Source organism: Aplysia californica, unplaced genomic scaffold (genome assembly GCF_000002075.1).
Source record: "Aplysia californica isolate F4 #8 unplaced genomic scaffold, AplCal3.0 scaffold00080, whole genome shotgun sequence".
NCBI classification, from domain to species: Eukaryota; Metazoa; Mollusca; class Gastropoda; order Aplysiida; family Aplysiidae; genus Aplysia; species Aplysia californica.
In genome coordinates this window covers 1,072,762-1,095,251 of record NW_004797350.1, presented here as the reverse complement: position 1 = coordinate 1,095,251, position 22,490 = coordinate 1,072,762, and the positions used below count along the sequence as shown (strand labels likewise).

The following is a 22,490-nucleotide window of genomic DNA, read 5'->3' as shown; positions in this document are numbered from 1 at the left end:
TAGGCCCTATATAAAAAATGAATCCTGTTTTGAGCCTGAGAAAAGACCTAGAACTAGAATATCGACTGTCAATAACCAGTCTGGGCGTCCTGATTCATATAATAAACGTGAAGACGAAAACCACTGCTGCAACTCAAAGAAGAGTAATATTAGTAATAACTAGAATGGCTCAAGTACACCTATTCAGTGTGAGAGGTGTAAGAACTGGGGGGGCGCAAGATGCAGTGACACTGAAAATCTGCCAATCTTGAACAGAAAGCTAAAATATAGATATAAATTACAATCACCCCATCCAATGAAACGCGAACACTTTAGTTCAATAACAAGGCATGACGGATCCGGATTCCACACAAGGCCTGCACCAACGCGCGCTTTGCAGAGAGCTCTAAAGTAGTTGTCAAAATGCAAAAAATTTGCTTCCAAGTTCAGTTTTTGTCCTCTAGGGTTGCCTTCAGCTCCCCCCCCCCCCCCCAATCCCCTTCCACGAGTGTATCTTATAAAGGAGTCCTATACTTCACAGCGCTCAGACCGCCGGTACTCACAGGTTCATTGACCGGTCACGAGGGCGAACCTGTCAAGACGCTTGTATAAGTTCTTTTTCTTTTTTTTTTCCAGAAAGCGACAGCAGAGGGCAATTTTTAATATTGATTTATTTTCAAGGCGACACAGCGTTCATGGTGCATAACCTGCATGTTACAAATGTTGCGTTATCTATCATCAGTAGTATCAGACTATTACCGGAAAATTTCTGGGTGGTAACGAAAGCGAAAGTAGATCTTGATTCTTCCCGATCGAGCCTCGGTGTCACACATACACTTCCGCCACAGCGGTTCAATTACGTTTCCTCTTCAGGATTTATCAACCATACAGTCTAGATAGCTACACATTACACAGGCCCTATCCTTTCCCGACTCATCACAAAATTCCCGACTTTTTCCCGACCTATCTCAAATTTCCCGACTTTTTCCCGATTTCCCGACCTGGTGGGGACCCTGTAGATTTGATTTTAAAAAACCTTGAGAGTCTTCTGACAAAGAATCTGACACATTGACAATTTGTTGACAAATTTCAAAGAGACCAAATTTAAAAATCACAACTGTTTTCACACAACCTTACCAAGGAATCATTTCCAAGTATGCAACCTTTAATTTATCTCTTACAACTTCTTGCATCTTTAAAGACAATGCAGTTGTAAAACTTGCTTTTCTACACATGCAATTATACACAATGCAAATGAAAACAATCTTCTATTTAACATTATGTGCAGTACCTGTATTATGTCGTTCCCTACTGGGCTCTTGACTGCTTTCTGTGTGTGGGTCACTTGGGTTCACATCCTTCTCTCCCCCTTGAGGAGGCTCAGACAGCGACCTACACAAAGCACTCACCGAGCTCAGCCGCATCTGACCAGAAGAAAAACAAACAAAAACCTAATGAGGTGTACACTTTACCCCCAAGGGGAAATTTACTGGAATGCCCCCCACTTCTACACAAGTCCCCAATGACAATGAGTTATTTGTAGCAATAAACGGTCACTTCCTTTTCCAGTCATACCACCAGCAAATTAATACTGCTTATTGAATTCATGTAACAACAACTTATTTCTATTGGACAATCAATCATAACCCACTCATAACAACCAATCTGTCTGACGATTTCTGTAAGCATGCGATGTCTCTGGTATCCTTTCAATAAAGCTCTCCATGGTTCTAATCCCTCAGACCCACATGGTCTGAATTCTTAGTTGTGGGTAAGGTGTCCTATCATTTGGTGAGGTACTTTATTTTTTAGAATCTGCCCAGCTGAAAAAGGGTACTTAACACTCAAGAGAAATGTCAAATAATAATGATAGCACTCAACTGCTCACAGACTGCTATAAATGTACCCCCCCCCCCCTCCCCATGAGACACCGGCCGTAAAATACACAGATTGAACAAGAGAGCAATTGTGAAGTCTTGCGAGTCTTCCATAGAGAAAGTACACAAGTTTAAGCATGAGCAATTTTACTCTAAGTAAACCTAAAAGATTTTTTCCTTGTAATTTTATACGGTCTTTTCAATCATGAAATTGCAATCCCTTCAACGAAGAGACACAATATGTGATGAATTCATTATTTTTCGTTAGAGGGAAAAAAAATCAGTCTCATGTTCCTTTGCAGATACGCATCAGGCTCTCCTTATAAAAAAAACTGCTGAGTAACTTTCTTCCATATTGCTTTTTTAATTTCAATATCTCACGGGAAATGGAGAAGCCTCAAGCATAAGCATGTCTAACTCACGAGCACTTACCACGTTAGGATTCTTGAAGCTGCCGACATACATCACTGGCAATCCAGCCATGAGCGGAGTTGAGGACGGGAGAGAGACGGCCACAGCAGGCTCAGCAAGATGGCAAAAACTACTTTGAGGTACAACGTTGGACGGAGTGGCACAACTCGAAGGCACTGAAGCCCCAACAGCGACCCCAGTACCTGCTGTTTTTTCTTGGTCCCGATCACTTCTGTCGGCCATAACAACGTCTTCCACCTGGGGCTCTGAGATGGAAACTCTTGGTGATGTCAAAGGTGAACGAAAAGTTTGCTTACTCAACGACGACGAGTCTTTTTCCTGAGTTTTTTTACTCTGGCTGCCTGACACCATATCTGGAGGTAGGTAGGAGGAGAATTTTGCTAGCCAATCAGCTTTAGACAGAGCAGTGCCTGGAATGTAGGGTTCGTCAGAGGAAGCGGAACCAGGAGCCACCTGGGTTGAGCCCTGAGTAGTAGCCGTGCTTGTGCTGACAACAGAAGTCGTAGGGGCAGTTATCACACTCGTGGTGGTCGACCTGGAAGATTGTGGTCCCTGAGAATCTTGTTGGCTCACTTCAGAGAGCAGACTTGAGTTATGTAGATCAGACACACTAGACCTCATGCTTTGCTTGGACGATGTTGCATCTACAAAGAAAGAAAAACCAAAGGCATAGCACAAAAGTAAAGAAATATTTTTACACCTATAAAGAAAACTCGAAACTTTTCTTAATAACAAATTGTAATTGAAGGGCTGTCCAAGCTTTTAAAGAAAATTTTTTAGACCCATAAAAAAAACATGAACCTTTTCTTAATAACAAATGGTATATGAAGGGCTGTCCAGGCTTTGCGTACAACAAGCACCCCTTGATAGAAGTGTACTAGTGAGAAGGCAAAAGTAGAGGTCTGTTCAGTATACATTCTCTCATAAAGTGGTTTCCACCTCTCTCTCTCTCTCTCTTCTGGCGCTGTGGCTTCATAAACGGTCAGCGATGCCGACAGCACGCAGGAACTCAACACTCGCCCGGGGGTCCTTAAAAAGTGCTGAAAGTGGGTTACTGAAATGTCCCAGCAGATGGGTTCTAGCACGATAGCTGGCGGGACATCTCAGGAATACATGGTCCATAGTTTCGTCCTCCTCCTTGCAGGCTCGACAGGACGGATCTGGGTTGTCCGCTGGCGCAATATTGTGGAGATATGATCTCAGCTTGGGCGATTTTCCACCAGTTCTCATTTGGGAGAGAAGCCGGCTGTCCTGTCGTCTGAGCGAGGCCTCAAGCTGGTATGACGGCGGCTGGGCAAACAGCAGTTTGGGTTTCGCCTCTCTCTTCCACTTTGCACGAGTCGATTGGTGGATGACGGCTTTAGCTGTCGAGAAATCGATTGGCGTGTCAATCTGCGTAAGCGCTGTTGCTTTTTTGGCGATACTGTCAACTTCCTCGTTCCCAGCCAGTCCAGCGTGGCCTGGAATCCACAGTAAGTGGATGGAACATTCAGAGCGTTGACAGAGGGTGTGAAGATGTTGCCAGATTGAGCAGGCCACCTTTTCCGATTGGTTGGTAGGGCCGTATGAGAGGCGCATGACTGCTGACCTAGAATCAGTGTATACATGGATGCGTGCACTGTTCGGAAAGCTGCCTGCTGTATGTAGTGCCACAAGCATATCAAGCGCTGTGTCGAGAGCTACAAGCTCGGCCCTGTAGCTGGAACAATACCGGCCCGCAGGTACACGTTGGTCGAGTTCGGTATCACCGGTCTTGATCAGTATTCCACTTCCTCCATACTCAGTACCCTGCTTAGCTGAACCGTCAGTCCAGACTTCTACATTGGGCAGGGGTAGCGATCGAATTGTAGCCTCTGCTGCTGCTTTCCAGACAGCTGGTTCATTAGCACACTTGCAGTCGACGACAAGATCGGTGCTAAAAGTCACGTTGTATGGTGCAGCCTTCCACGGTTGTGTGGGGGGTAAAACAACCAGCTTCTCACGTGGGTACGTATCCAGTTCAGTTTCAGCTACGAGGTTCTGGACATGCTTTCTCCAGTTCGACTTGCCTGTCCGCGTGGGCACTGATTTTGTTGTGGAGGCTCTGCGTTGGTTCGTTGCAGGTAGACGCATGGACTTCTCGAATGACATGGCAGTCAAGGCATCAGCTCTAATGTCTGCTTCAATGAGGAGGTTGTCCACACGAGTATCCTTTGAGCAGCTCGTGATGATTCTTGCTGCTTCATTCTGCTTTCTTTCCAGTTTCCACCTAAGAACCCGGTGTGCCTGATAACCCACTTTCATTATGTAATGGAATTTATTATTGTCTATAATTTGTATGTTTAAGAGCCAGTTCTAAAAACAGAAGTCTGCTTAGGAGCCCAGTTTGAGTTGAGGGCAAAAGGTTTTGCTTATTGTCATGCAAAGAGGCCCTCTTCAGGGCCCCCTCTTTACAATTAATTATAACGTTAGGAAATTCAATAAAACACACCATTTAAAATTTGCCTAATACCAAATCCACCCTAGAACCTGCTTTTTAAAATCTATAGATGACCAGGTTTTTTTGGCAGCAATCACTATACCTTCCATACCAACAGTACAGGATAATTTAATGCATACAGTACAAAGACAAAACACATGATGTAAGTAATACAAATGGTGCTTTTCACCCCGAAAAAGATAAAGCCATGGTCAAGTTTCGGGAGTGAAAAGTCACTTAGGAACTACCTGCAGCATGCACCCCCCTTTTATGTATTTGCCATCTCTGTTATGAAAATCTTTCTTTACCTCTAAGTAACGTCAGTCTCTTCTTGGAAAGGTCTTGCTCTTCCTCAAGTAGCTGAAAATAAATCATGCAATTGCTAGAAAATTTGAAATCAGTCAACAAAACAAGACAGTACCAGTTCAATTTGTACCGGGTCTCCAAAAACAAATATACTTTTCAACTTTCATTTCCATTGTTAATTCTATTTACCTTTCATTTCACACGCATAAAATTCTATTGGTCTGCTCTTTTCACTATGGACTGATACATGTGCTTGGCAGCAAAAACATAGATTATGGCCATTTGAGCTTCAATTAAAGGACTTTTCTACCACTGCCATCACATTAAAGCTTCACCTTACATCATGAGGCACAACATTAGCTCACCCAACAATGACTGAATAAGGAAATCAAAACAGAAAAGTGTGTGTTATTCTCACCTGGTTGCGTCTCTCTGTGCATTTATTGATCTGTGTGACTGCCTGTTCCAGCAGTCGGTGCAGTCGGGTCAGCCTCAGCTCCATGTTGGTCATCTCCTGCTTGACGTGTTCCTCCCGCTCCGACAACAGCAGAAGCTCCGCCATCGCAGCAGACGGATCTGACGGGAAGTAATGAGAAGATTCAGAGAAATGTCGCAATCCTCGGTGAAAATTATTAAGAAAATAAGATTTTAAAAAAGAAAATATAGTTACAGTAATAATAAATATTACAGAAAAGTTAATTCGTATAGTGACCATTCCAACGTTCCTTTAACTGTTGCATGTTATTTGTAAATAAAATCAAAACCTGAGCATTTAGTAAAACATACTGCAAAAAAATACAACCACAAGCAATCCCCTACCCCCAATCTCTCTCTCTATATATATATATCTCTCTCTCTCTCACCCTATCTCCGTCACTCAAACCTTATTCTTTCTCATAAATCCTCCTTGTGTGTCCGATGGCGCGGATGCTAAGCAAAATGACTGACAGAACCAGAATGGACCTTTGCAATCAAAACATGTCAAATGCATTCACATAAAAATTTTACACAATGATTTCCAACTTTTTGGCAGCAAATGGATGCCAAAAGTAAGGCTATCTGGCTCACAAATAAAAACAACACGCTCTTAATGATAATGAGCATAAGAGACAAGAATGTAAGGTAAAGAGGGATGAAGGAATTATATGAATTACATGCAAGGCACTTTCACTCACCACTGTGCACCGACTCAGAAACGCTCATGGCATCCGGCTGGACCTCCACCTCATTGTCAGTGCGACCTGTGGCTTCACCCTCTGCCAACAACTCAGAAGGCACCGGTGTTGATCGTGCTGCAACTTCTGCTGTCTCACATCCGATACTCCCGAGGCTAGACAAGGACAGGGGTAAGGAGGGAAGCCCGCTCCCTCGGCTTATGGTGGCATTTGTAGCCATAGGAGACGTGAGAGACGGTGATGATGATCGAAATGGTGGAGGGGACTTGGATTGTGAGACTGGGCCACATTCACTCACTCGACTTCCGCGGGGATTTGCCGAAGGAGACAAGAGAGATGGTGATGATGACCGAAGCGTGGTCAATGGTGCAGGGGACTTGGACCGTGACACTGGGCCGCTGGCAGACAGCTCAGTGGATGAAGGCGAGGAACCAACATGTGTATTTGTGGAGTAAGGTATTGAATTGGTTGGCAGAGTAACAACACTTGGTGAAGAAATTTCAGGCATATTTGAGATAGGCACTCTCTCAGTCCGAGGAAAATCTAAGATTGTTGGAAATTTTTGCTTGACAGTGTCAATTGTCAAAGATGTTTGGCTTGGGGTTCTCTGTAAAGAATTAGGTGACATTTTTGTATGAATTGATGAAACCACCCCATTAGATGTCTGATATCTGTCATGCTGTGAAGACATATCACCTAAAGTTCTTGAAGTCGTGTCACTTGATGTCTTACTGAGATCTGGTGATGATGCCAAATAATTAGTTGATTTGCGATTCTTTTCAACTAGTGGACTCCTGCCTACCCCACTGCTGTTCTTTCGCTGAAGCTCAATATTGGTGGAGGAAGGGAAGCTTGTGTGTACTTCTATCTCTCTTTCTGCCCGGACCGGCCCATTGCTCTCCGACACACTTCTGAATCTGGCATATCCTGGAGTTGGGCGACTCGCACCTGTCGAGGAAGACAAACTGTCCACTTCGTTCCCAAGAGACACTACGTCGTGGGACCCTAAACTCTCATCATCCACAGTGGTATCCGGAACTTTATCTCTTTTCTTCTTCTTTTTCTTCACATTAGTTTTGTCCAACAACGCCTTATTCTTGACATTTGGTTTCCCGCCAGGCTTGAAATTTCTGCCATTATGAGAGCTATCGTTTGTCTCTTCATCGTCTGAGATGTTGATGATGTTTTGGCTGATCCCAGACAGCGACAGACTCGAGTTAGCGCCGATCCCCAAGTCTCCCCCAATCAGAGTCAGAATCTGATCCCTGACATGCTGGGACAGGTCTTCCAGTTTGATGTTGGTCGCGCGACCGTCCTTGTCCAGGTTCACACTGACCGACTCCATGTCCACATTGTCGTACAGGCCTTCCAGCTGAAGGCTGGTCCTGAGTGCTGCTCGCGGCTCCTCACGAGACTGGAGGATTTTCGCCAGCTGGACACGTTCATTTCTGTGAGAAAAGAAATCCAATAAACAAATCCCATCAACGTGGATTAATGGACAAACAAATAAGACATTCAACGACCATAGATAAAAGATATTTTTAAACCATCTATTGACCAAGGTAAAATAAACTGCATAATCTGTCTATTAACTGAAATTAAATAATCGCTTATCAAGAGATCAATTAATTAGCTGATTAAAGCACCGAAACTTCTTGTAATGCCCCTTGCAACTTATTGCGTATTTATACACAGCTTATATCAAAACAATGTACACAGCTAATAACAAAACACCAACTTCATAATGAAAGACAAAATAAAAATGAAACAATAACTATATCATGAAACAGCATAACCATACATAAAGCCAAAATGGGAAAGAGAGACATGTCACACAACAAAAAAACTGAGAAAAACAAGTTTTAAGAAAAGAGCTAGTCAGTTTTCTGCATGAAATTTATAACGATAGCCCTCTGAAAAAAAAAATCATGCATGGGGGAGAATACAGGATAGTGTTGTTCTGGTCCACAATGGTTAATAGCTTATCAATTGAACATTCCTCAGAATCTTTCACCTTCATGAAAAAAACAAGTAAACTCTGCAAAATCAAAATGTCAATTTAACACCAAGACCATGGTCAACAAGGTCAGTTTATCTGGCCTCCCTCCATGTGAGGAAAAAAAACCTTAAGAGATGTTTTGTAGCATGCTCAAGATTTGGTCACAAAAACACTTTAATCATTTCACTGAACTCTACTGGGCATAATAAACATGCTTTTATAGACTTTATAACTACAATCTAATGTGTCACTCCTGCTTGGTCTTAATGCGACCGATTTTCAAGTCACATCAGTGGTTTGTAATGAACAAAATAGTTATCCGGCCCCCACGAAGCATTTTTCAAGTCACCCGGCCCACTTTGGAAAGTTTTGATGATCCCCAAGCTAAATTAACAGAAAAGACAGCCAAAGAACAAAACTGTAGATGTGCACTTAAATGTGAAATGTTTGCAAATGACTCATTCTTTCAGAAAGTTTCTCACTTTATACTTTATACTACACTCACTCAGTGGAAATCCAACGTTTAATGCAACATCTTTGGTGTTCTAGGTGGAAACACATGGTTTTTTTTCTGCTGCAAGGAATACATTACAAATATCTTACCTTGACCTTGGGGCATTCACCATATTCTTCAGATTGTCTTTCGTCAGATTGACAGAGCTGGACCGTGATGCGGAGAAGCCCGACGACTCTCTACTGTCGCTGAGCCTCGCACTGGGACTCTCGACCGACCCTCTTGCACTGGGACTCTCTGCCGACCCTCTCCGCACCACACCGGCCTTGGCCTTTGAGTTTGACGCTTGCTTCTCCTCCAACACATTCTTCTCAATGGATTTCATGATGTCATCCAGGGTATTCCCTTTTGCTCTGGAGTAATTATTCACTGGTCCCTTTGACGACGACGATGAAGAGAGTTTTGAAGAATGTTCTGACAATGTGGAATGATGGCTTTGTTTCGAGGGTAAAGTGGAGGCAGAGCTCACACCAGAGTCGTCGTTTTCCTCCCGAACTTTCTGCCCCTCCTGAATATGCCCTTTCACGTACGACTGCTGCTTACGGATAAGAGCACTCATTTTTTGACTTAACAACTCTTCATTGTGATGCTTCACAGCCGAACTCCGCTGGGCCTGCGCTGCTTCCCGCTTTTTCCTAAGCTCAACACACAGGCGCTCTGCCCGCTCTAGAATATTATCGCTGGCTTCTGTTAGTCTAAGCCTCGGCGACGAGGTCGGCTTGTCCCTTGCTTTTGGTGCACTTTCATTTCTTTGTGTGACCAGAGTCTGGATGTTCTTAACCGGAGGATTCGACTTGGAAGAAGTATCTCTGACGGGAGTATAATCATTAGAATCTGACTCTAAAGACCTTGAAGCTTTGGGTAGAGACTCCTGAACATCCTCTTCATTCCGAGGTCTTTTTCTGTCCCACTGAGACACTTGATGGTGGCCATTAACATGAGCAGGTTTCTCCGGCTTTTCCGTCTGATCCCACCGTGATCTATAAGGCTTTTCAGCTTGAAACCTGGGCCCCAATGAAGACTGTTGAGGACGGGACGGTGCATAACCCTGGGAATTTGAAACCTCCTTCCAGCCAGAGCCCGTACTATGTGTTCTCGAGTCTGTCTCTGTAAAATATGACCCATCGTCATTGGACCCACCATCCTGCTCCATTCCAGCCAAAAAATTCTCTTGCATAAGCAGCGACTGTTCATCCCAGTGCCCCTCATATTGATCAGTTGTAAAATTAATGTTCGAGTCCGCCTCTCTGTTTGCTGCATCTTTGGACCCATTGGAATCCTTTCTCTGATAGAACGGAAAATTAAAAGGCTGATTTGGACCTGAAGAGGTCAGGTTCCAGTTATGATCCAACTTAGCACCACTGCCCCAGGCAGGCCCCAACAACCCCTGACCTTGACCTCCTGCTGAGCCTCTGCCAAATCTGTCCACATCGGGGGCATGACCTGCTGCATGCCACGTCTTGTTGCCATAAAACCTCTGGTTGCCATATTGTAGTAGTCCAGATTCTGGACGACCCTGGCCTCTTAGATGGAATGGGGTGCCCTGTCCTTTGTTATTCCAGCCCTGAGAATAACCCCACTTGTTTCTCGGTTCACCGTTCCAGGGATAGTAGTTATCTGACATCTCATCCTCCACGTCCTTATATCCAAAACCACAGACTCTGGCATTCTTATTCTTCTTCCACTGAGGTGGGTTCCAGTTGCTCTTCTTGTCTCTCCTGAAAGAGGAAAAATGTAGGTAGTGTTATTTGAACACAACAATATAAACAAAACAAAAAAAAACACCTTTATATATTTTACATTCCTCCTGGAGACACTTCGCCAATAATGGCATAAACAATCATACACTTTTAAAAAATCTAAATAAAAAGTTGCAACAACTTCACATAACACACACATTAATACAAACACAAAAAATTAAACAAACACACCACTCCAGGTCGCTACAACGGAATGCCCCAGGGGTGCGGGGTTTAGCTATGGTCATCATGTCTTGTTCAAGGACACACCCCAGTGACCATCCACTTAAAAGCTGCGGCACAAGTACATAAAAAATACAAAGCATTGTTATCAGTCCAGAAGATGCTTGGCCTGTTTTTCACTCAAAGCTATGGCGTAGTGGGAAAAGATATTAATAAGTTATTTTCTGTTGTTGGGGGAGGAAGGAAGATGTGGAGGAAAATATAACAGACTGTCAGATTAATACCTGAAGGATATTGTTTACAAACCTTCGTGGATGCTACGAGAGAGAGAGAGAGAGAGAGGGAGAGAGAGAGAGAGAGTGAGAGAGAGAGAAAAAAAAAGAGAGAGAGAGAGAGTGAGAGAGAGAGAGAGAGAGAGAGAGAGAGAGAGAGAGAGAGAGAGAGAGAGAGAGAGAGAGAGAGAGCTCACCATCTACTAGATCAAAAGCAATGACACCTAGTTAAACCTACTCATATTGCCACTTGCACAAGACAAACAACTACCGGTACAAACAGACACTTTCTCCTCCCCCGTCGCACATTTTTAAAATATAAATGCACTGACTAAAACAATAACCTGTCCAACAGCCTCTTTAATCTATAAACCAAAATCCTCAAAAATCTATTCAGAATCTATCATTGCCCAACGGGTTGCTAAAATTATTTATCTGCTGCCAACGCTGTGGACACACCATCATAATCCATTCACTTGGTGTTATTGTTGCTTGTCGTGTCACTAATCAGCACATTGCGACGGCTAGTTTCTGGTCCTTGCCACTGGTTACCCAAGTTGACCAGTTGATAACATTTTAATGGGCTTTACGGCAGTCCTGTGCATACGACAACCTCTAGCAGGGAACTCGGAAGGGAATAGTTGGGTTTTTTTCATGTGGATCAGTTCTGCCATCTAAAAACAGCCTCTTTTCCCGTCATCAATTAGAGTCCTAAAACAATTTCAACTGTAACTACAAAAACAAAATACCTCAAGCAGGGTGCACTTACCCCCTTCCGCGCTGTGAGGCCAAGTTCTTGTGCTCTCCACGATGAAAGGCCAAGTTCTTCTGATGCTTGTCCCCCGAGATGTGAGCCCGGTAGACAGACATGGTCGGGCACGTCACACCACACAGCTCACACTTGTGAACCGCATTTCTGAAACAAAATGTTAAAACAATCATTCTTAGAGGGACAGTTACTTCTGATAATCTTTTGTTTTGAGCCTACATGATTGGTTGGGAAAAAAGATCAGACTCTGCGGAGAACTTCCAACCTCTTCACTGCTGTGCTGACGTATGTACTTACTTATGCATGTACTCTCCAAAACTGGTACACTTGTATTTTCTTCTTCTTGTTTACAGAGGAAGTTTTACAACATTGAACTGCAGCTTGTGAAGTAGCTTACTCCCAGTAAAACAGAAATATAAATATGGCTTTGTTTATAGCTCTCTTGAACAGACATTTCATCTTTTCTGTACAAACTTAAATGGGAAAAGTCTTAGCAATGAAGGGGTTAATTCACCAAGAGAGTAAACACTTTTAATTTCCAACTTTCGTAAGCAGCTGTCCACACAAAACTTTCTGTGTGGCCAACATTGAATTGAAGAAGACTACAGAAAACAAATTCATTAGAAGCCCAAACAATATAGCTACTACCCGCTGCTAGTGTGCATACTCATGCCAACTTAAACACTCGCACTAAAAGCCAAACTTCTACAAAACTAGAAAATCAGATAGAAACATTCTTTAATGTAAGCAGGTAGCATTACTGCAATATCTTACTCTTCTTTATCCTCCAGTTTTGTATGATGCATCAGTGACACCAAGTGTTCTGTTAGTTCCTGAAAAAACATAAAGCAATGTGTGTGTCAAATACAATATCATGATCATAACAATCATAAGAGACAGACAGCACCATCTCTCCATAGTGCAAATAAAATAGAGATCACTCTACACTATGTTAGACTGTTACAGGACATGAATGGTTATGAAATTAGACGTAAAAAAGACCAAAATACATTTTTGTACTGACTGAATTTTCATGTCTAAATCATTCTATTAGACTGTCATCACCATGCGTAGAAGAGTTAACAAACTGATTCAGTACTCGTACATTTCAAGACCTTCCAACAGATTTCTCAGCTGCTGAGCAAACCTTATTGCTCCCATTTTTTAAAGGATTTCACAACTGAAGGGCACAGTAGTGTTACTTTCCTTTGTTGGCATCTTTGATTTCGAATTGTTTTTGGTTTGGGTTTTTATACACACCACAGGATCTTCAACAGCGAGTTTTGACTGAAAAACCCTTTACCGACTATTTTGTTTGTCTGGCTCAGTCCGACCATGCTTGAGGACAACTCTTCAGATGCCATAGCTCTGAGGTTACTGAGACATGCTGCATTTACAGTGACTTCAGAACAGCATATATCTAAAAGAAGCCCCACATGAATGGATCTAACGTAATAAGGCCCAAAAAGTACATCAGAAGTTTCCCCATAAAAACAAAGATAAGTCTGTAGATCATAAGTGCCTTGTGCCTTGAGGAAGTTTCAAAATGTGATCTATATTAACTAAACGTCCAACATAGATTATAAAAAGTTACATTTTAGACATTGGGTACATTAAAAGCTTTTCATTTATATTAGAACCTTTGCGGTATTATCGGTTATGCACTGCATATTGACAATATTACTTCCAGAATAATGGAAAAAATGTCAGCCTCACCTCGAAATAAATTACCAAATCGTTTTCCTAAGAGGTATTTTCCTCAGAGATTCTAAGTGTCTTAAGAATGCACTGGACTTATGAAAGGACTTTGGATATCATTTCTGCCCCATTCAAGAGCTCATTAACACTTTTGTATTGATACCCATCCTCACAGATCTCATCTGAAACAGCATGGATTATGAGAAGATTTTCACAACATCATTAATAACCAACATTGAAACACCACATGCCTTTTGAGATGTGTACGACAACTTGCACAGGTCACACTGTGCCTTCTTGACAGAGTTTGCGCTGCCAAAATTTTGAGCTCCTTGTGAGCTCTTGCTGGAGAGAGATGAGGACGATACCGAAGAAGAACCTCTCGACATCTTGGTAATTTGGCTGGTACCACTTGTGGCCTTTTCTTGCTGTCTTTTCTTCTTCTTCTTCTTTTTGTTCACTTTAACGAGAAAGATATTTTTTTTTTAAACACATCAGAACAATTTTTAGGACCATCAGTCATGTGCTCTTAAAGTTTCTTCACAAACTTGTTTCATCATTATATTTATCTATTCATTTCATATCATCATTGTGACAAGAAGAATATGAGTCTTTGTTCTTTTTTGCATTCCTCTGCAAGATCTCGTGGGGGGGGGGGGGGGGGGGGGGGGGAGATGAAGGCAGATGACAGAACATGACTAGAGAACAGGAAACGAAGAGAAAAGAGAAAATGTTTAGAGGAAAATTTCTCCTCGATGTCAGATTTGGAACCTGGGATCTATTGAGAGGCGAACCTCTAAACCACTAGAGCCCCCAAGAACACGAGTTACTCAAATATTTTTGTGCTCATCATGTGAAGCCGGGTCAAACAGAGTCACTAATGTATTGCAAGAACAAAGAAATGACGGTCAGCAAAAATAAATTACAGTCTGAACTAAAATACCATCAAGAACATCATTTTGAACATACAAGTTTGAAGCAATTTAAAAAATTTACGCTTCCTCCTATATAGGGTTATACTTTACCTTAAATTACTACTTAATGAAAAGGCATAGACAATACTGGTCATTCATAGACAAAAACAAAGGAGAAACATCCCCAAAAATTACTGTTCTAAGGATTTAACCTTAGAAAGAATACAATCATATCAGTATGCCTAATTCTAAAGCTATGTTTGAATATGTTTGCATACAATAATTACCTTTAAGATGCTGTGCATCAGTAGTAGTGTTTGTCAAAGTTGTAGAACATACCGGTTGCCTCTTCAGCTTACTCTTGCTGCGAGACATCAAAATGACTTACGCCTTCCCCTGATATTCAGAAAAATGGAGTCTACAATTAACTTTGTGAAGATAGAAACCATCTAATACAAAATTATAGTCCACTGTAAGGTTGGCTTTTTTCACATACAGACAAGCCTAAGTCAAAAAAATTTCACTGGTGAAAATATTCAGTTCTTTGATGGATAAACTGTAACAACCTCTTTATTTGGCCAATTAACTTGTGCTGGGTTAAACATTTATAATTAATATATAATAATTAATATCTGTACGATCAAAAAGCCAACCGTACATTTGTCAAACTGAATATGATTTATTATTTGTTTCCCTAGTGATAAGACCAACTAACCCAAGCGGAGTTATAGGAGAAGCAAAAAACTCATTTGGTTTCATCACATAGCAACCTGGCCGCCAGTTGACTGTTTGACTTTTATTAATAACATTTTAGAAGCTATCAAACCTGTCTTTGACTGAGTAAATGAAATGAATAATATGCTGTTGATTTGTTAATTAAAAATAAAATGATGTTTGGGCAATTTATCACAAGAGCAGTGATATAATAAATCAAATTTCTTGTAGTACTAATACCAACAAGACAAATTCAAATAATCTTCTCAATTTTTAAAATTTCATGAAATATTTTTAATTTAATACATGTACCATCCTTGATAGATAAGTATTTACAAAGCCTCTGGAAAGAAAGGCAAGTTTAATCTAAAAATCTGTTTGATGTATTAAGGCCATCTGCGGGTGAGATTTTCCCCATTTTTCCCCAGTATGACCATGCATTTTTTCCCCTCCATTTTTTAAACCTGCATCCAATTCCTTTAAAGTTTTGAGCGCCAGTTTCAATCAATTATGTTTAGAAGTCATTTCAAAATGTTTTTTGTTTTTTTTTTAATTTCCTTATTTTGGGTCATGTTTTTAAATATTTTCTTTATTTTTTTTCAAATAGTTATTTTTCTGACTTTAAATTACATTTTCTCCTTTATTTTTTAATAGCTTTTATATTTTACACAATGTACATCCATAGGTGACATGTACTGAAAGAGAGCCCTTTTTTGAAGATAATGAAAGAAGAAAATTACAATCAGTGCTTTTGTTGGGAATTTTGAGATTTTTTTTCTATTTATCCAGGTACAAATTTCCAGAGTCCATAATTATTTTCCTAATCATAATATTAGAAATCTGGCATTATTTGTTCATTACATAATGTGAAGCAGTATGTTCTTGCTAAAAATGAAAGCCAACGGACGAAAACTAAGAGAGAAGATAGCTTTCGAAATTTGATGAAATTATCCAATATGGCAGATGTTTGCTTGATTTCCATGGTTACAAAGTGCTTATAATAATAAATATTTACTTGAATTTATTCTTTGATGTCTGAGTAATATGAATATAATATTATATCATCGTTGCTGTATATAGTCAAGGGATATGGATTTTAGAAATTTCACCAGCAGATGGCCTTACCTGAAATGAAAACACAAGACAAGAAAAGATTTAAAGGCATTAAAACAAGAAAGCATAACGAGCAAAAATATAAGGGTCAGCATTAACCTTAGGGTCTATCATTTTCAAGATATGCTATGTAAGGAAAACTTGAGATAGCCCTGGCAGAGAAGTTAAGTCAAAGGAGGTTTAAAGATAATGACAATGACAGAATCCAGTGAAAAGGGGGAGTGTACTTCTGTTAAGTACCGGTACTTATCAACACTACCATCATAAAGTAGGTCTATGTCTATGTTGTAATTGGATGCTTTACCATTTCAACAATTAACAACAACGAAGAGCCTATTTGAAACGCTGCATTGTGATTAGCCCCATGCTAAATAAAACGTTGCATGTTGAATATCCCCATTAACTAAAATGCCAAAACCCAGATCACAATGTTTGTTTATTGGTCACATAAATCTAATTGCTTTCTCACATCTGCCTCATTTTGAAGATGGCACCCGTGCACCCCATGTTTTCAAAAATCAGAAACATACAAAAATGCAAACAAGCCAATATATCATTTCTTCTTCTTCTTCAAGATTAAGTACAGAGGCTGTTTCTCGCACATTGCAGGCTCACAGACTGTACATTGTTTATCCCCCTGGCAGGCTAATATTTCCCATGAAACTTCTAAACTCCTTGAGGAGCATACAATACATTAGTCATTACAATTCTGACAAGATCTTTCACTTTCACTGCCTATAGCCATGTACTTTTTTCACAACTGAGTCGAGTGAAGTAAGCAATAGCTAAGGACAATATAATTTTACATTTAACAAGCTAATCGTAGGTTCTCCCAAAGTGATAGGTAAGGAATTAATACGTTTATGACAGTAAAGTGTACGCAGAGATATTTTTAGGTATGCAGACAGGAAAAGGGCCTGCTGACAACCGAGTTGCACCATCTTGTTATTGTTATACACTCCAAACGTGGACTTACTTGCTTGCTCAAACTCAAATCATTTTAATATAATGAGAGATGAACAAGACTACTTCTAGGCACACAAAGTCAGAAATAACTGTTAAATCTAGACCTCTATATCTACCCAATATTGATCAGTATAAAAGACATCATAAAAATGGAGTCAAAACCTAAAAGGTTTATTCCAGAAACAGAAAGCTTCCACAATTCAGGCAGTGGAGCGATAAAAAGTAGGTTTATAAGAAACGATGGCTACTAGCACTGGCGCTTCAAATAGCACACAAGAAGGCTAATCAGAACACTTCGTTTTGATCAGCACGGGACCCGAGCTATTCAGAATGCGGCGTTTCCAATAGCACAGGCCTAACAACAAATTAAAGACGATATTTCTCAGATCAGTTTCACCTAGAATAGCTTTGTTTTGAACAATCATCCACTTTTAATACAAAGTAAGACGCTTTAGTACATTAAAAAATAATATTTATAATGTGGTTTAGTAATTAAACTTAAGTTAAGTTAAATAGTCAAGAATGAATATCAACAGTACAATAGTCTGAGAAGTCAAGACAATCAAGGCATATATTATTCTTTCATTTCAATGCCTTGTTTCTGTTTTATCTCATTCCTCTTAAAAGACAAAAAAAAAATTTACCTTTTCACAGATTCCAATACAAAACTTAACTATGAGGACTAAATTTATTTTACTTTTAAAATACTCCCATCTTACGTTCAGATCGTCATTTAAGTAAGTATGATCTTGCACTTCTCTTGCTCATTTTCCATGAATTTTTCATTTGTCTGTCGCAAATTATTAGTAGTAACTAGACATTATATTACGGATTTTTTTTTTTATTACACTAAGCCCAATTGTGAAATTTATTTTGCGTGATTAATAAATCTGTCACCCCATAAAGGCTATAAAATCAGTCAATTTTTACTTTTATTCCCTCGTGCAAATGCACTGCTTTTAGGGGCTAAACCACCATAAATTTTGACCGCAGGTAGAAATTTGTATTTTTTTGGCTGTCGTTATTCTCACCTGGGGTGAAAATATAATATTTTTCTCACCCAGTGAATAATATCCATTTTATTCTCACCCGGGGTGAGAAAAATATTATATATATATATATTGTTATTCTAACGCTGTAAGATGTAATGGATTTTTATTCTTAGGCCTGCCTGGGTATTGAGAACTGGTAGGCATCCGTGTAGGCTATAATATAGGATGATAGAAAATAATTTGTGAATTGTAAGAGTGACCGTTTGTAAGTGACCTGCCCCAGAGAGCTGGCTGATTTTTCTAGGCTCCCGCGGGGATTGTTACTGTTTCATTTTTTTAAATCTTGAGAGTATGCACGTATATCTTCACCAAAACCCTCTAGACAAGTATCTAAATCTAGATCTATTCTGAATTTAGAAAGGAATTCACTCGCCTGAGTAGTATGTTTTTAAAAATAATAGCCTTAACTGAGAGCTGTTTAATGAAATAATGTGTTACTAAGTTTGTCATTGAAAATTTAGAGATATAAAATTGGCATTTGTTTTTACACATGAACAACACAAAAAACATACAGAACCCACGATTATTTTTAGGACACGCAGTGCCTTGACCCTGGGCTTATTTTTTTTCTTAATTTTGATTGGTTAAACCATCAAGTGTAAAATTTTCCATTACAGAACCAATAAATAGCAACAAAAGGTGACGCTATTTGCTCAAAAGATAGGTTTTCCCCCATATCGACAATAGTTAGTCGTCTTCCCGCACTCGAGAGCTGGCCCGCCCTAGGCGATTTTAGTCACCTCACGCGCTCAGCGGAGAGAGAGAGGGAGGCGAGTTTTGTCGCCTAGAGCGCTCAGTGACAGCTTCAGCAAGGGTCTATAATGCCCGAAACGAAAAAGGGGGGAAATAAAAAGGGTGGAAACGAAAAAACCGGGTGCGAATATCCAGTTTATCCTCACCCCGGGTGAGAATAATAAAGTATCCGATTTTTTTACTTTCCCTCCAGTCTCACATTTAGCTACCAGTCGTCCATTGTTAATTAAATATCGCTGCGCTGAACACGAAAATCGACTTCATTTCCGTCACAAATTAAGTTTTTTAAATATATCTGATTGTTCTTAAATCGAAATAGATTGTGCTTTGGATCAATCGAGGGGTTTCAGGGGGGCCTGCCCCTCTGAAAAGAAAATCTGGAGGGTTACACCCCTGTTTTAACACACATGCGATTAAACGTAGAAAGACGCAACCTATTTTTAGGTACCGCGCCCATCTTGTTTGACGTCAGACCAGGATACCCCTCCAATCACGTGACTACATCTAAGTATAGCCAACCGCATGGCACCAAAGATGGAAGTGTCTATGTATATAACGCTTAATCTACACTAAGCTTTCGGAAGTTCTGATGGCCGAATAGACAGCGCGTTGCGTTTGAAGTCATCATGCAGTGATTTTAGGAGCGGTTTGATTCTGGTCCCAGACTATTTTTTTCGAAGTGACTATTTCTCCGAACGTTCGGAGAAATAGTGCCGATCTTTATTTCTCCGAACGGTTTCCGGCTTCCGCTCTGGTCGTGATTGTTTGCCTATTTGCGAGAGTTCGGCGCCAACTTTCATTCCGTCATTCTGCGAGGTCTGGGAAGGAGCAAATCAATGGTGGTATCTGTTCTCAGCTTCTCCTCCGGCCGTGTGCCCACTGGTTTAGCGAGGCGGGTACTGCCTGAGGCACCCGAGAGACGGAGAAATCTGACCCTCTTTTCTATTGAGTGGACGGTTATCGTCCATTAAAAAAAAAAACCAGAGCAAATTTTTGGGTTTAGATCTATTTCAATTTTCAAGAGCTAGATCTAGTCTAGAGATTTTTAGATGAGTGTAAAAACGTGAAAAAGAAAGGTTTCACAACAGAATGAAATCAAAACTAGAACAGCCCAGAAACAACCACAACAATTAACAAATAAGGGCGTGTGTCCACCTGTCCGAAGAAGAATGACCGTTTTAACCCTAAATGTGCGTAATTTGTAAAAAAAAGTACAGGATATTGCATGGAAATTATGGAATCACACACAGGGGATCTGCCAGTGTCAGTACATGTAATTGGTTTTGGTGGAACGCTCTAACATAGCACATTTAAATCTATACAGGTATATATATTTAGAATCTAATGAAGGTAGGAACATCAAATTAAATGACGTTACACAATACCTTTTGTAGAAACATCAAATTAAATGACGTTACACTATACAACCCCCCCCCCCCCCATTTTCCCCAACAAAAAAAATTAATAGAAAAACAACACATCAAGAAAAAAAAAATACACACCAACAAAATATAACACCACAAAGAGGGAAAAATAAACGAAAAATAATAGAGGAACAGCAATACAAATCGTATGTAACTGTAACGTATTCAACAAATCAACGTGGTGACAACAAGTGAGAAAGAGACGAAGTGAAGCTAAGTGAACTTTCTTTCAAAAGTAAAGAGGTTCATTTTCTTTTTTTTTTTTTGACTTTTTCGGGGACCAAAAAATCGAGCCACGATTGATTGGTCGCGGCCTCGACAAACGCAGATGCTAGCTCTATGTGTCGTTATCAATAACCCTCCATAGATCTAGATCTAGACAGCTCACGAGTGAACGCAACACATTAAGTTTAAGAGCAGCACCCTTCATAGGCCACACGTCATATCTGTAGCGAAAAACTGTTTGGAACTGTAGCATTTCTTTATATAAATACGGACATTTTTTGGACCGATTGAACCATATTGTATACGAACAATCTTTGGTAGGCCTATAATATAATTATAGATCTATATTTTATTTTTATTATCTGAAATATGCGGGAAAGGGTGTGATTTTTTTCTTTTCCTCCTCCCGACTGACCGACAGTCCCATATAAGTTATAATTTGTAGAGCTGCTTTGAAGTTTGTTTGTTTTTTTCATGTATATTAGTGATATTAGTGATGAAGAATGAAGAATGCAGGAGATTGGGGGGGGGGGGGGGGGGGGTAGATCTAGATCTAATCCTCCAGCGTCTTTACGGCAATTTTTGTACACTTCCATCTTTGGTGCCATGCGGTTGGCTATACTTAGATGTAGTCACGTGATCGGAGGGAAATCCTGGTCTGACGTCAAACAAGATGGGCGCCGTACCTAAAAATAGTTTGCGTCTTTCTACGTTTAATCGCATGTTGTTTTAAACCATAGGCTAATCTAATATTTTACAGTTAGATTTGGAATTTTCTTGAAAATAATTGATTTGTGACAGTTTTAGAGGATTTATGTGTGATCTGCAGCAAACAGTACTGCAGATTGACCCCTGAAGCAGTGCATCTGTGTGCGGGAGTGAAAGTTAAAATTTGCCCTAGAGCCTAGAGTCTATGCCTCTCTTTGTATTGTGAGACTGCCACCTGTCTAATACGGCCATTTCTCTGGTCCTCAACAATGAGTGGCCTTCTTGAACAGTTTCAACTATCATTTCAAAAACTGATATTTTGTGAGGGATACAAATATACAAAGTCGAAATTCATTTCATATGAAGTGGAAAATAGTGAACACAACAAACAGCTAGATCTACATCTAGATCTAGATCTAATATATCTAGAATAGAACTAGAAGTCTAGATCTAGATATCTATAGATTAGAATATCTGGGCAAGATGGGAGTGAAAGTAACATTATAGCACCTGAAACTGAATTTAGGAATTTCAGACTTCCCAACCAGTTTGGCTTGTTTACACAGTTCAGAGTTCAGTGGAAATGTTTAGATTAGATATTAGCTCTAGAATCTAAACCCCTGCGATCACTGCAGTACAGAGTCATTGTTTGTGCCTACCCATATTAACACTTCCAGCTCTGCCTCAAGATTATTAATCCCTGTCGCTTGAGGTGGATCAAGAGATCTCGTAATTGAAGTGAAAGTAAGTTATCATGAACGGACATGTTCATGATAACGGAGTTCTGTGGTGATGGATACCGCGGTCAAGATCTCTATAGGCTATACTCCCCAAACCCAAATTCAGCACTCCGGTATCTAAACAGGAAAAATAAATATTCAGGAGAACAATACAATAATATTCATATTAGAACATACATAATTCAACCCTAATATTCGGTGCACGAGATATTGACCTGTGGGAAAACATGAAAAACTCACATTTTCGATCTTTGTTTTGCTTCCATTTAGTCCCCAGATTTTGTGCAAGACTTCGTTTCGGACGAATCCTGTTGAATGGGTACAGTTTTAGTCTGTATTCTTTTCGCTCGGAAAAGGCCTGGTTGTAAAACAAAAATTAATAATTACCGTAGGGCCCACTATTCAAATTGCGCTTCGAACCCTCACAAGATCTATTATAGCTCAAAGTACAAGGCCTTTTATATAAGCTAACTAAAGAAA

General features: G+C 40.2%; 1 protein-coding gene across 3 annotated transcripts in view; it reads right to left on the bottom strand.

Moving 5' to 3' along the window:
* Positions 1-22,342, bottom strand: part of LOC101845761 (zinc finger protein 106) — a 32,324-nt gene extending 9,982 nt beyond the window's left edge. Inside the window, exons 1-11 of one of the 3 annotated variants that reach the window (XM_005094357.3) lie at positions 22,251-22,342; positions 14,603-14,711; positions 13,653-13,861; positions 12,478-12,536; positions 11,704-11,850; positions 8,830-10,458; positions 6,228-7,675; positions 5,471-5,628; positions 5,055-5,106; positions 2,289-2,932; positions 1,271-1,403 (exon numbers count right to left, since the gene is read on the bottom strand). In XM_005094357.3, coding sequence (XP_005094414.1) covers positions 1,271-1,403; positions 2,289-2,932; positions 5,055-5,106; positions 5,471-5,628; positions 6,228-7,675; positions 8,830-10,458; positions 11,704-11,850; positions 12,478-12,536; positions 13,653-13,861; positions 14,603-14,690 — 4,567 coding nt within the window. In that variant the 5' untranslated portion in view covers positions 14,691-14,711; positions 22,251-22,342. The other 2 variants (XM_005094358.3, XM_013080289.2) reach the window with 2 other exon arrangements.
* Between the last annotated feature and the right edge of the window lie 148 nt (positions 22,343-22,490).